The sequence below is a fragment of the Nelumbo lutea genome, chromosome 3, assembly GCF_056320005.1.
Source record: "Nelumbo lutea isolate HS-2025 chromosome 3, American lotus-T2T, whole genome shotgun sequence".
In the NCBI taxonomy this organism is placed as follows: domain Eukaryota; kingdom Viridiplantae; phylum Streptophyta; class Magnoliopsida; order Proteales; family Nelumbonaceae; genus Nelumbo; species Nelumbo lutea.
Genome location: NC_142686.1, coordinates 10,382,379 through 10,395,662, shown reverse-complemented (window position 1 = coordinate 10,395,662; position 13,284 = coordinate 10,382,379). Strand labels below are relative to the sequence as shown.

The following is a 13,284-nucleotide window of genomic DNA, read 5'->3' as shown; positions in this document are numbered from 1 at the left end:
ATATCGGAAGGGTCCTAAAACGATACGTATCGACTAATACAAACCTATACATATTGATAATTTGAAGCTTGAGTATGAATACTGTTTACTCTATTTTCCAATAAAAAATTTTAAATTAAATGGAGGAGATTCAAAAAGACTCTTGGTGTGAGAAAGGTGTGAGATGGGCTGGCTGAAATAAGTTAATTTTGAGCCACAAGAGGTCTTGGTTTTAAACAATGGATATTATAAATAAATTTCTTAAACTTGCTTGGAGATTTTTAAGAGAGAGATTCTTTGCTAGGATAAATTTGGGTCTTCAATCCCTACTTCTTTCATTTAATTCAAGTCAATCCGGTCCAAGTTGCATTCTTAAACCTCTTCATTTACTGCAATAGCTTCATGCTAAAACCTAATAATAGCGGGAAAATACCAAAACATCAATCGATAAAATTGCCCCTTACAAGAATTGAATGTATAAATGAAATTAATAAGTTGTCTAACTTATTCAAATAATCAGAGAAACCGAGGGTGTGTCAGAGAACTCTAATGATTAAGTCAATAGGTGTTGGACTGTACGCACACATTTTTGCTTTAAGATTCCTGCTCTTGCTTGTTTTTAAAAATTGAATTGGACAACGAACCAATAAGTGGTTCACTTTTCGGGTCCAACGGTTCAATTGTTCAAATTGTACGAATGGTCCGTGATGAGGGTAGATTTGGCCCTCCAGTGAAATTGCGACACATGGTACCTTGCGACAACTAGGCAAACACCCAGGCAACAACTTACCAAGTTGGTGTCCCACCCGGGCGCAGCCTACGCGACCTAGCCAATTTGGATCAGCCTGGCACATGATCCAACATGGCCAACCTAGCCGCTCATAAGATGCCCACCGATAAACTCGGTATACATACCCCACGAGCTCGATAGCTCACCAAGGAGCTCGGTAACTCACCAAAGAGCTCGCCAAGGAGCCAGGCAGCTCGACAGAGCTCGCCACAAGCAGCTCAGCATAGCTCCCCCGAGCAACCCACCACTTGTAGGGTAGCTCGGTACAGAAGAGTAGTTTGGCGTATCGTAGGAAGATTTCCTGCCTGACAACCTGGCCCAGACACCGACCCGCCGACCTGACAATCTAGCCCAGGCGCTGGCCCGGCCGCCTAACACAAGCGCTAGCCTGACGACCTCGAGGAGTTCACCAGCGTACCCCGGTTCTGACGGGATGTGACGAGTCTTACCGTTTGGAGGCTTTTCACCCACCTAACCCGCCAAGTCTCCAGTATATAAAGACCTCACCCCCCAAAGGGGGAGGAGGATGGAAAAACTAGAGGATGGAAAAAATAGAGGTAATCCCTGCTCTCTAGCTCTCTCATTTCTCCAATATCATCTTCAAGCTCTCTACAATCAGAGTGCTAACTTAAGCATCAGAGAGTCCCCACCGGGAAAATACCATCGAGCCCTTTGATTTAGTTCTCGCAGGTCCCTCAGCTCCCGCCGCTTACAAAGGTGGAGGAGGAAAAAATGGAGTTCTTGCAGGTCCCTCAGCTCCCACCGCCTACAAAGGGGGAGAAAGAAAAGATGGAGTTCTCGCAAGTCCCTCAGCTCCCGCCGCTTACAAAGGGGGAGGAGGAAAAAATGGAGTTCTTGCAGGTCCCTCAGCTCCCGCCGCCTACAAAGGGGGAGAAAGAAAAGATGGAGTTCTCGCAGGTCCCTCAGCTCCCATTGCCTACAAAGGAAATATCACCTCATGCAGAGGGCAGTCGGGTTGCACTGCACCAGGGAGATCCACCATTCTCTGAGTCATAGGCCGCCTAGTAGGGAGCTCGCCGCTAGGCAGCTCGTCACCAGGCAGCTCGCCACTAGGTAGCTCGCCACTAGGGAGCTCGCCACCAAGCAGCTCTCCACCAAGGAGTTCGCCACTAGGCAGTTCTCCACCAGCGAGTTCGCCACCAAGCAGCTCTCCACCAGGGAGCTCGCCACCAGGCGGTTCTCCACCAGAGAGTTCGCCGCCAGGCAGTTCTCCCCCAGGGAGTTCGCCACTAAGCAGCTCCCCACCAGGGAGCTCGCCACCAGGCGGTTCTCCACCAGAGAGTTCGCCACCAAGAAGCTCATCACCAAGGCACTTCACCACCAGGTCAAATGACGAGGTACTTAGCCGAAAAAATTGGTACGTGACCAGAAGCGGTTACATCAATTGGCGCCATATGTGGAAACACGCTACAAAAAGCTAAGTTCTCATCCTACAAAAGCTAAGTTCTCATCTTACCAAAGCTAAGTCCTCACTTTTTAGAAATTGAAGCTATTGCTTTATAGTTTACATTTTTTATGAACTCAAAGACTATGCAGGGAGCTAGCAGACTAAGTAGTTCTACCAACCTTACTTTCAATTCAGATAAAGCCTCATCAGTCCTCTCCGTAAGGTCCCCCCTACAAAGATGAGCTCTTCGTGGCTCCCGCGGGAGCTGGCGGCCAACAAACTACATAGGCGCCCTTACCGGTCGAGCCTTCCAAGGCTCCCGTGTGTGCTAGCGACCTAAAGTTAGTAGTACTGCCCCTGAAGGTTGAGCTCCTAGTAGCTTCTTGTAGGAGTGGGTGACCGGCATTACGAAGCTGATGCAACGCAATCATAGCTCGACACCTAGTCAGCTCGGCACCTTGCAAGTAGCTCAGCACTTGGTCAGCTCGACACCTTACAGGTAACTCGACACCTGGTCAGCTCGGCACCTTACAGGTAGCTTGGCACCTGGTCAGCTCGGCACCTTGCAGGTAGCTCGGCACCTTACTGGTAGCTCGGCACCTTACAGGTAGCTCAACACCTCATTGGTAGGTTAGCGCCTGGTCAGTTCGGCACCTCACGGGCAAAACCTACGGGCCACATTACTACTGAAGACCCAGTCGCCTCTCCGGCACGGGCAAAGTCAAAAAGGAGTAGACTACGAGTCATTCCCAAAAGCCTACGGGCCACACTATTGCTAAATACCCAATCGCCTCCTCACCTTACTGGCAGCTCGCCACATACAGGCAGCTCCCAAAGCCGGAGGAATTGGATCAGCACTTACTAGCTCGTCGACTTACGGGCCAAAAGAAATCTACTCCCTTCACTGAATTACTCTCAACTCGGGAGTGGGGGGCAAATGATGAGGGCAGATTTGGCCCTTCAGTGAAATTGTGACATGTTGCACCACGCGACCTAGCGCAGCCTGCGCGACCTAGCTGACCTAGATCAGCCTGGTACATGATCCGACATGGCCGACCAAGCCACCCATAACACGCCCACCGATAAACTCGACATGCATACCCCACGAGCTCGGTAGCTCACCAAGGAGCCAGGCAACTCGGCAGAGCTCGCCACAAGCAGCTCGGCATAGCTCCCCCGGGCAGCCCGCCACTTGTAGGGTAGCTCGGTACAGAATAGTAGTTTGGCGTATCGCAGGAAGATCTCTTGCCTGACAACCTGGCCCAGACACCGACCCGCCGACTAACGCAGGCGCCAACCTGACAACCTAGCCCAGGTGCCGGCTTGGCCGCCTGACACAAGCGCCAGCCTTACCGTTTGGAGGCTTTTCACCCACCTAACTCGCCAGGACTCCGGTATATAAAGACCTCACCCCCCAAAGGGGGAGGAGGATGGAAAAAATAGAGGTAATCCCTGCTCTCTAGCTCTCTCATTTCTCCAATATCATCTTCAAGCTCTCTACAATCAGAGTGCTAACTTAAGCGTCAAAGAATCCCCACCAGGAAAATACCCCTGGGTCCTTTGATTCAGTTCTCGCAAGTCCCTCAGCTCCCGCCGCCTACAAAGGGGGAGGAGGAAAAGATGGAGTTCTCGCAGGTCCCTCAGCTCCCACTGCCTACAAAGGAAAGATCACCTCATGCAGAGGCTAGTCGGGTTGCACTGCACCAGGGAGATCCACCATTCTCCGAGTCATAGGCCGCCTAGGAGTAGGGAGCTTGCCGCTAGGGAGCTCGTCACCAGGCAGCTCGCCACTAATGTGCTCGCCACCAAACAGCTCTCCACCAAGGAGTTCGCCACCAGGCAGTTCTCCACCAAGGAGTTCGCCACCAAACAGCTCTCCACCAGGGAGCTCGCCACTAGGCGGTTCTCCACCAGGGAGCTCGCCACTAGGCGGTTCTCCACCAGGGAGTTCGCCACCAGGCAGCTCTCTACCAGGGAGTTGGCCACCAAGCAGCTCTCCACCAGGGAGCTCGCCACTAGGCGGTTCTCCATCAGGGAGTTTGCCACCAAGTATCTCATCACCAAGGCACTTCACCACCAGGTCAAATGACGAGGTACTTAGCCAAAAAAATTGATACACCACAAAAAATTAGTACGTGACCAAAAGTGGTTATATCAGCCCGTTTTAATAAAAATTAAAAAAATGGTTAAAACCGTTAGATGTTTCAAACGGTTTGACCATTCAGATTAATGATTTACTGATCAAATTAATGATTTTTGGTGAAATAACGATTTTAAAGTAACATAATTAATCACCTGACCAATTTTCAAAATTTCCGATTTACACGTCTGATCTGATCCGATTTTGAAAACCATGCCTCCAAAGGCTCAGCACATAAATCATTAGAATCCACGGCCTAATACACCCTCCGGATTCTCTTACATTGCCGTTACAGATCTTGTTGGCAAAGTTCACATCCAAGCTCGAGAGTATAATTGCCAACAAGGACCGCAACTTTTGATATTCATTAATAATACTTTTTTATCGAAATATCGGGTGTATCAAAGACAATGCCATAGATGCATAGAGCCCGACGGGTGTCCCAGTCAGTGGGCTGTGACGATTATATCTATATGAACCGTGGTTGTTTACCCTTCTTAAATAAGCCTCGGGGCTCGATTTAGACGTGGCAAGAGGGACGAGGTAGGTTGTCGATCTTAGTGGGCACGTTTAGACGGTTAGTAGTAGCACGTCCGCCATCCACAGGGCAAACCTAGGCGGCCTGTTTGCAATCCACGGGTGCCTTGTATCTACTTCCCCGTAAAGTGGGGGAACTGGGCTTCTAATAATGCCAAGTAGTCCCATGTTTGTATAAGTTACGGGTTGGTCATTCCTTACTAAGGAGATAAAGGAAGGAATTCAAATCGGCCCCCCATAATATTCTCAATACATGGCAGGATGTACTATGTGAGAACATCTTCTAATAATAACATTATCATCAGGAGATGTTTCTAATACATGGCAGGAATGTACTATGAAACATTATGAGGGGCTGATTGGATCTCCAAATGAGGAGTTCGCTGTCAAAGACACACTAAAGTCGCAGAGGCCTCTCAGGTCGCGGACAGCTCAAATCGGATGATAGGCTGAGACAATTATGTGACCAAATCAGAAGTCGGATCCACTTTAGGTCGGATGTTGGATGCTACTAGGGTCTCATAAGCTAAGTTGACGATGTGCCATGGTGTTATCACATGTATTGTCGAGGTGCATGTTCAAATCACCACATTATATAATGTATATATTATATGTATATAATTTGAGTTGGTCTAAATCAATTCCAGACTAAAATGGAACCGGTTCTAAATCATAATAATTAAGGCACTGTATTAGGACTTAAAACTAATCCATCGGCTTAGTTCTAATTCGGATTTATCAGGTCTAACCCGACCCATTAACAGCCCTATGTCCGATTCACATCCATTCCCTACAACTTTTTAATTTTAACACCACAACATATCGAATTTTCATTTGAAAAGTTCAATCTAAACGGAAAACTCATATCCATATCTTGATGTTTAGGCCCATAATAATTTAGTAATTAAATTATGAATAAGTCACTTAACAGAACTGAATGCGAAATAGCCCTAGGATTCACGCAACCTGACCCAACTCCACACATAATAGTTGATGATGATGATGATTGATAATCCAAACTCATATATCGTATAAATGCCGCAATCCACACCAAAACGTGCCAAACATCTAACCGTTTGAATCGAATTTTGGACATTTATGCCATCGATGGATATGATATATCCGTGGTCGGCTGATCCTAACATCTTATTCTACATGAATGTTTTCGAAACTTACGCCCTTTTTTAGGTAAAATATTTATTGTTTCTTGTAAATAAATCCGAGCATTAAAGTACTAACTGCCAGTAAGATACCTAAGATATATTGCTTTTAGATACGGATTATTGGAGAAAAGGATCTAACACGGAAAGTCTTTTGTGTAAATTGTCAATTTTAGCCTTGTTATTTGCGTTTAATAAAGGCTACACTTGGCATTTCACACGTATCAAATTATATGCAGGACCCATCTTTGTTGCTTCGTATTTTCTAGTTTATGTTTCTCTCGAGTCTCGACAGTCGACACCACGGGACTCTTCCCCATTCCCAGGGCATGGTGTCACTTCGTCGCGCTTCCACGTATCCAACTCGGTGCGTGCGTGGGTCCCATTTCCTCATCCTCATTCCGAAATCACACAATCACTTCTTCAATCCTTATATTTTCAGGACACGTGTCCAACATGAACGCGTATCTATCTGTAGGATTCAACGCAGTAATCACAAACGCCTGATTAGTCGACACGTGTAGTTAAATATTATTTCCTTGATCCCTTTCGTCCTTATCCGCGCGATGCTATATATATGGATCGACTCACATTCCCATTTTCGTCACTCATTCAGTTTGGAAAGAATCCCAAAAGTTTACTGTCTTTTTATTTTTGTCTCTCTGTTTCTATTTTCAATCGTGTATTCTTTGATCGTCTCTTCTTCAATTTCAATCAATGACACAACAGTCTGATCGCCGGATTTTGAAGTTTCCGGCCGTTCATCCCTGTGAATACGTCTCGCCGGTAACCCTTCTCCGTGATCTCATTAGTCTCTCTCGTGAAATCAACGATTACCAGTTGAAGGTAGTCGCGATCCATAAGCGACATGCGCGAGAAGCAATTCGCCAAATTGGACTTCTCCTCATCTTCTTTGAAGAAGTTTGGGACCGTTGTCGATCGTCTCTTCCGGATTCAGTCGTTCTCTGCTTCTCCGAGCTCCATATCGCCTTACAAAAGTTCCGGTATTTATTAGAAGACTGCGCCCGTGAAGGTGTTCGGCTTTGGGTTCTGATGAAGTGCGAACGCATCTCGACCGAGTTTCGCATTTTGATCCGAGCCATCGCTACGGCGCTCGACGTTCTCCCTTTGGACTCCATAGACGTCCCAATAGAAGTGAGGGAATTGGTCGAATTAGTAGCAAAGCAGGCGCACAAGGCAAAATTTGATGTCGACCCAGATGACGAACTCGCCGCCAGGAGTGTTCTTTCGATTCTAAATCAATTTGAGAACGGGGTTTCGCCCAACCCCAATGATCTCAGGCGTGTTCTGGACCATCTCCAGATCCGAAGCTGGAACGAGTGCAATGACGAGATCAAATTCTTGGACGAGGAGATTGATTTGGAGAGCTCGGATGGATACGACAGGGAGGTGCTGCTCCTAAGCAGTCTGGTGGGATTTATGAGCTATTGCCGTGCCGTGATGTTCGATGCTGTGGACAGCAGAAGCACCAACAGATTGGAAGCAAGATACGACTCGGAGGTGCTTAGTTGCCTGAACCCAGAGGATTTCCGATGTCCCATCTCTCTTGAGATTATGACCGATCCTGTAACCGTATCAACCGGGCAGACCTACGATCGCTCATCGATTCAAAAGTGGCTCAGTGCAGGACACAGCACCTGTCCCAAAACAGGGGAGAAGCTAACAAATACAGAGTTTGTCTCCAACACGGCTCTCAGAAAGCTTATCCGGCAGTTCTATTCTGACAACCGGATTCCAGTTGCAGAAACAGGCAACCGGAACCGTGATATAACAAGGACAAATCTTTCGGGAAGCCCAGCGGCCGCGGAAGCCATGAAAATGCTTGCAAATTTTCTAGTTGGCAAGCTTGCTGAAGGAACAGATGAAGAGAAGAACAAGGCCTCTTTTGAGATCAAGTTGCTTGCAAAATCAAACATATTCAATAGGTCTTGTTTGGCAGATGCGGGCACAATCCCATATCTCCTAAAGCTGCTTCCTTCAACCGATCCATCAACACAACTGAATGCTATGACAGCCCTGTTGAACCTTTCAAAGCACTCCAGGAGCAAAATGTTGATTGTCGAGAGCAGTGGATTGGATTTGATTCTCAATGTTCTAGGAGAGGGAATAACGGTGGAATCTCGGCAGATTGCTGCTGCTACACTCTTTTACCTTTGCTCAGTCGAGGAGTACCGGAAACTGATCGGAGAAATACCAAATGCAATTTCTTCCTTGGTAGAGCTCATCAGGATTGGAACACACCGTGGGAAGAAGAATGCTGTGGTTGCAATTTATGGGCTTCTTCTCCTTCCGGAGAACCATCAGAGGGTGCTGGCAGCCGGAGCAGCTCCATTGCTGGTCGATCTGTTGGCATCGTCTGAGAGATCTGATCTTATAACCGATTCTCTAGCGGTGCTAGAAAGGCTAGCAGAGAAACCGGACGGAACGATGGCAATTCTCTGCACCTCTGCTCTACCTCTTTTCGTGGGAATTCTACGCTCTTCGACGTCTCGTGCAGCGAAGGAGCATTGCGTTTCATTGTTGCTGTCCCTATGCATCAACGGTGGCGCAGAGGTGGTTGCCATTTTACAGAAGACCGCTTCGCTCATGCCATCATTGTACTCTCTTCTTACAGAAGGCACCTCCCGTGCAAGTAAGAAGGCCAGTTCACTCCTCGGTATCCTCCATGAATTCCACAACCCAAGCTCGCCTGGTTTATTGACTCAGGCAGTGCGACAAGAACGAATCGTTCACGTACAATAGATCTCCTTTTTTCTCGTTATTCCTTTTTGGTTCTTGACAGTATTCTTTTCGAAGCATCTACCCGTGTAAAGATAGTGGGTGCTTTGTTTTTTGTTCCTTTTTCAGGTTGAATTTTGTGATATTAGCTCGGTTTTTTGAAGAGCTAAAGTTTGCCAGGCTTCTGATTATGAAGCTCAATGTATATAATACAATATACGATGTATTGTATTTTTTTAAGAATAATACCAATAAAATTGTTTTACTGTAAAAACCCAATAAAAAAGAAAATCTGTATTCCATGGTCTTTTTTTATCTATAGAAGTGAAATAAACAATAACGATTCCTTCTCTTACAGTAAGAGCTAGCTTAAGAGTGAGTTCTGAAGCCTCTGTTCAGTACTACTGTTCTAAAGTTTAGGATCTGAAAATTTTATTATGTCGCCACTTATTGTGAGGACTTTTGCCTGAGAATCAGTAATAATATGTTATTCTCACCATTTTCATCTCATGGCATTAGTTTCTCCAGATTTAGATTAACAAGTATCTTCCCTAAGAGGATTTGCAGGAGTACTATTCTGAAGCTGTAGATATCATCACCAGATCGATGAATTCAATGGTGGTTACTTTTTAACCAAATGTTTCCCTCACTTCTGAGCTCTCACATAATTGGCCCAGCTTGATAACCTTGGACAAATTAATGAACATCCAATAATTTTGCTTCAAATTAAATTGATCCAAAGGAGTATGTTAGATACTCACAAAATTGAAACAGATACTATTATCTCAGATAATGCAAAAGGAACATGATCATACCTTCAATATAACCTCTAATTCATCGAATTCTTAATATACCAGAGATATTGAAGTCAGGCAATTACTCACCCTGTATCAAGTTGAACAATTCCGAATAGTGACAACATAAATCAAACTTCGGTCTTGGTATTGGCATTCAGCTTTTGCCAATTCGTGTGAGACCTGTGTTACACAGCTATTACGTATTCATTGTGCCCACCTAATGTGCCTGATACATCCCGACCCATAAATATAATATTGTTTTAGGACTTTTTCTCTCGAAAGAAACCTAACGAGTCCAAAGTGTGTTGAATAAAAGAATAAAACTCACTACTTCACTCCTGAGCTCCCATTGTGGCTCTTACTTCATGCATCGGTAGAGGCTGAATACAAGCTTTCTATTCATGAAAAAAACAACTATATTTTAGTTTAGCCTGGAAGATTAATCACCCATATCCCCTCCAAAAATTAACCCTGTAAACTACATATCAGCGGCCAGTTTTTTCCATTGAAATTTTGTAAAACCAAGATATCAAACTTTGGATTAATATGCCAACCTGTGATTGGGCTCAAATTTTTCGAGTGACATATCATTCAATGTAAATGGTCTTCATACGTTAAGAAGCTATTAATTTGTCTACAACAAAAAATAAAACAGGTGAGTACTCCCAACTCACAAGTAGAGGGCGTTCTTGATATAATGCTGCCAGTTTGTGGTTGTCTTACCTCGCCGGCTAGGAGGAGGGTTGTGGCATTTGGCAGTCGGATTTAAGATTAAATCAGCCTCCCACAACGTCCCACAGCACACCCCCGCCGTATATTGGTAAATAATGGCAGAAATGATGACGATATCATCATCAGGAGATGTTTCCAATATAGGGCGGGATATACTGTAGGGGGCTGATCTGAACTCGTCGGAATAAAGATTTTTTTAATTTTTTTGCAAAATTCTTAAAGGCATTCTTAATTTAACAATTCCATGTGATGAATCTTAAATGGTGAAACAGGATTCATGTAACCAATTCCATGTGATAAATCTTAAATGATGATAATGTTTAGTACCAAAAAAAAGTGATGATAATGTTGTTGTGATGATGATGATGATATAAGGTATTCTGCATTTCTTTTTAAATGACTTCAAGAGAAATTTTAACAGGGTTGATATTTTTCCCCTTGTCCTAGTGGTCCTAGGTAGTCATAAGAGTTAAGTTTGATTGCATAATGTCAATTATATCTATACCTTTTACTTGTCCATACGCCCCTACACTAGTAGGGTATAGAGAATGGAGTGAAAATTTAAGACAGAGCTAAACATACATACAATCAAAGAAAGAGACAAAACAGACCGTTTTATAAGAAAATTAAAAAAAAAACATTGTATAAGAAAAAACAAAAGGAAAGAAATAAAATGGTGGTGAACCCTAAACCGTTTTAGAGGATCTTGAAGAAAAAGAAAACCAAACACATAAACACACACACACAAAGACAAAAAAAACAAAAGAAGAAAATGAAAAAAAAAAAGAGTATCGCTCAAATAAAGCCAACAATAGAAGAAACCTTTGAATAGTGAAAATCCAAAAGCACAACAACCATGGCTTTTGAACTGTCATTGATCTGAACGAATGGACATTTTGGCCAGGGAACCGTTCAAGCAACCGGTTCCGTTTTACCCCAATCCTAGTCCTTGGCCAAAAACAGTTGAATCGATCAACAACCCATTGACCCGAGCAATCAAACTGTTGATCCGTTGACCCGTTCAATGGTTTTGACCATTTTTTATTTTTTCTAATTGGGAACCGTCTAGGCAACTGGTTCCGTTTTATCCCAATCCCGATACCTAGCAAAAAACTGTTGAATCAGTCAATGATCCATTGATTTCCCAGTCGAACCATTGACTAGTTTAGTGTTTTTGGTCGTTTTCTTTTTTTTTTTTTTTGTTGTCAAGATGAGTCATCTGTTTGAATCGGACGGTCGAACTGTTGACCCAAAAACCGGTGGCTAGAATGGTTTTGTTTTTCGGGATGTATGAGTCACACACTCGAATGACATAACACGTATGGTATTGCTTAATGGACCTCACACACTTAATTTTTTTGCCTGTAATGTTTATTGTCAAAACGGGTTGTTCGTTCAAACCGGATGGTCGAATCACTGTTTTTTATTTTTTAATTGAGAACCATCCAGGAAACAAGTTTCGTTTTACCCCAATCCCGGTCCCTAGCCAGAAACCATTGAATCGATCAACAATCCATTGACCTGAATGATCGAACCATCGACCCATTGACCTATTCAATGATTTTTTGTCATTTTTTATTTTTTTTATTTTTGTTGTCATAATGGGTCATCCATTCGAACTAGATGGCCGAACCATTAACCCAAAAACCGATGGCCAGAACGATTCCATTTTCAAGTTGTATGAGTTACGCACTCAAATGGATTAGCACGTATGATACTACTTGATGGACCTCACACACTCAATTTTTCCCTATAATTTTTGTTATTAGAACGAACCGTTAGTTCGAATTGGACAGTCTAACAGTCAACTCGAAAATTGGTGGCCATAGCGATTCCAAAGTTTTTCGCTTGTAATTATTGTTGTTAGAATGAGCCATTCATTCAAACCAAATAGTTGAATCTTCGACCCAAAACCAGTGGCAATATATATATTAAATTCTTCATGGAGAATTTTCAATAAAAAATGTTATATACATTAAAGGGATGCCATTTGGGGAAAGGGGAGACCACCCCTATCCGTTTAATATATATATATATATATATATATATATATATATATATATATATATATATATATATATATATATATATATATATATATATATATATACTAGTGAAAGACTATTATGTCTTATGAAGGGGCTCTTCCATTGACCTTCCACCTGTTTTATATATTAGATAAGTTAATATTTAGTGTTATCCTACTGCTAAATTCAAGTATTCTTTTTATTTTTTATTTATTTATACAAGTTTTGGGGGTTTATTTGACTTGCATATTTTGTATCAGAGTTTATTGAACTTTTTAATTTGTTTTTCTGATTTTTTATATTCATATCACAGGTTTCAAGTTCTTTTTTTTTTTGTGGATTCAAGGTCTATTTTGGATTTTATGCTTATTCAAGGCTAGGTAGTTTGACTCACGATATATGGAAGAATAATATTTCTTGATGATCTCCATTCAACAGGTTACAACCTATTTATAATAGAGCTAAAGATACAGCTAGAGAACAGGTCGGCAACCTAAATTGGAAGTCAACAAGGAAAGAAAAATATGTACAGCTAGTTGGAGTGGAACTATATCTCCTAGAATTATGGAGATAAAGATATAATCCTAAATCTGATGGAGTGGAACCATATCTCCTACATATACTGAGAGAAATCATCAACGAAAATTACAAAATAACGCGAACCACCCATGGTATTATGAGGCGAAGGTCCCCAAACATCCATTAGAAATTAAAGATCCTAACCTAGAGGTGGAAATGTGCCCAATACGAGAATGTCAAGCGCTAGAAGTGACAGCGGCAGCAAGAGATGGTAATTGAAGAGATGATAGCTCAAACAGTCTCCCAACCTTACAGCATGTTCCAATGATCTTCCCTGTCCGTGGATCCTGCACAGTACAATCGGGACTTGATAAATGTATGTCAAAACCAAGTTCACATAATTGTCCAACATATATAAGATTTAAAGATAATTGGGGTACCAAAAAAGTATTAGGT

General features: G+C 43.1%; 1 protein-coding gene across 1 annotated transcript; it reads left to right on the top strand.

The window, feature by feature from the left end:
• The first annotated feature begins 6,613 nt into the window (after nucleotides 1–6,613).
• On the top strand, nucleotides 6,614–9,044 carry LOC148862868 (U-box domain-containing protein 19-like). Its single transcript, XM_088980379.1, has one exon. The coding sequence runs from the start codon at nucleotides 6,732–6,734 to the stop codon at nucleotides 8,775–8,777; it is 2,046 nt and encodes a 681-aa protein (XP_088836505.1). The 5' UTR covers nucleotides 6,614–6,731; the 3' UTR covers nucleotides 8,778–9,044.
• Nucleotides 9,045–13,284: the final 4,240 nt, after the last annotated feature.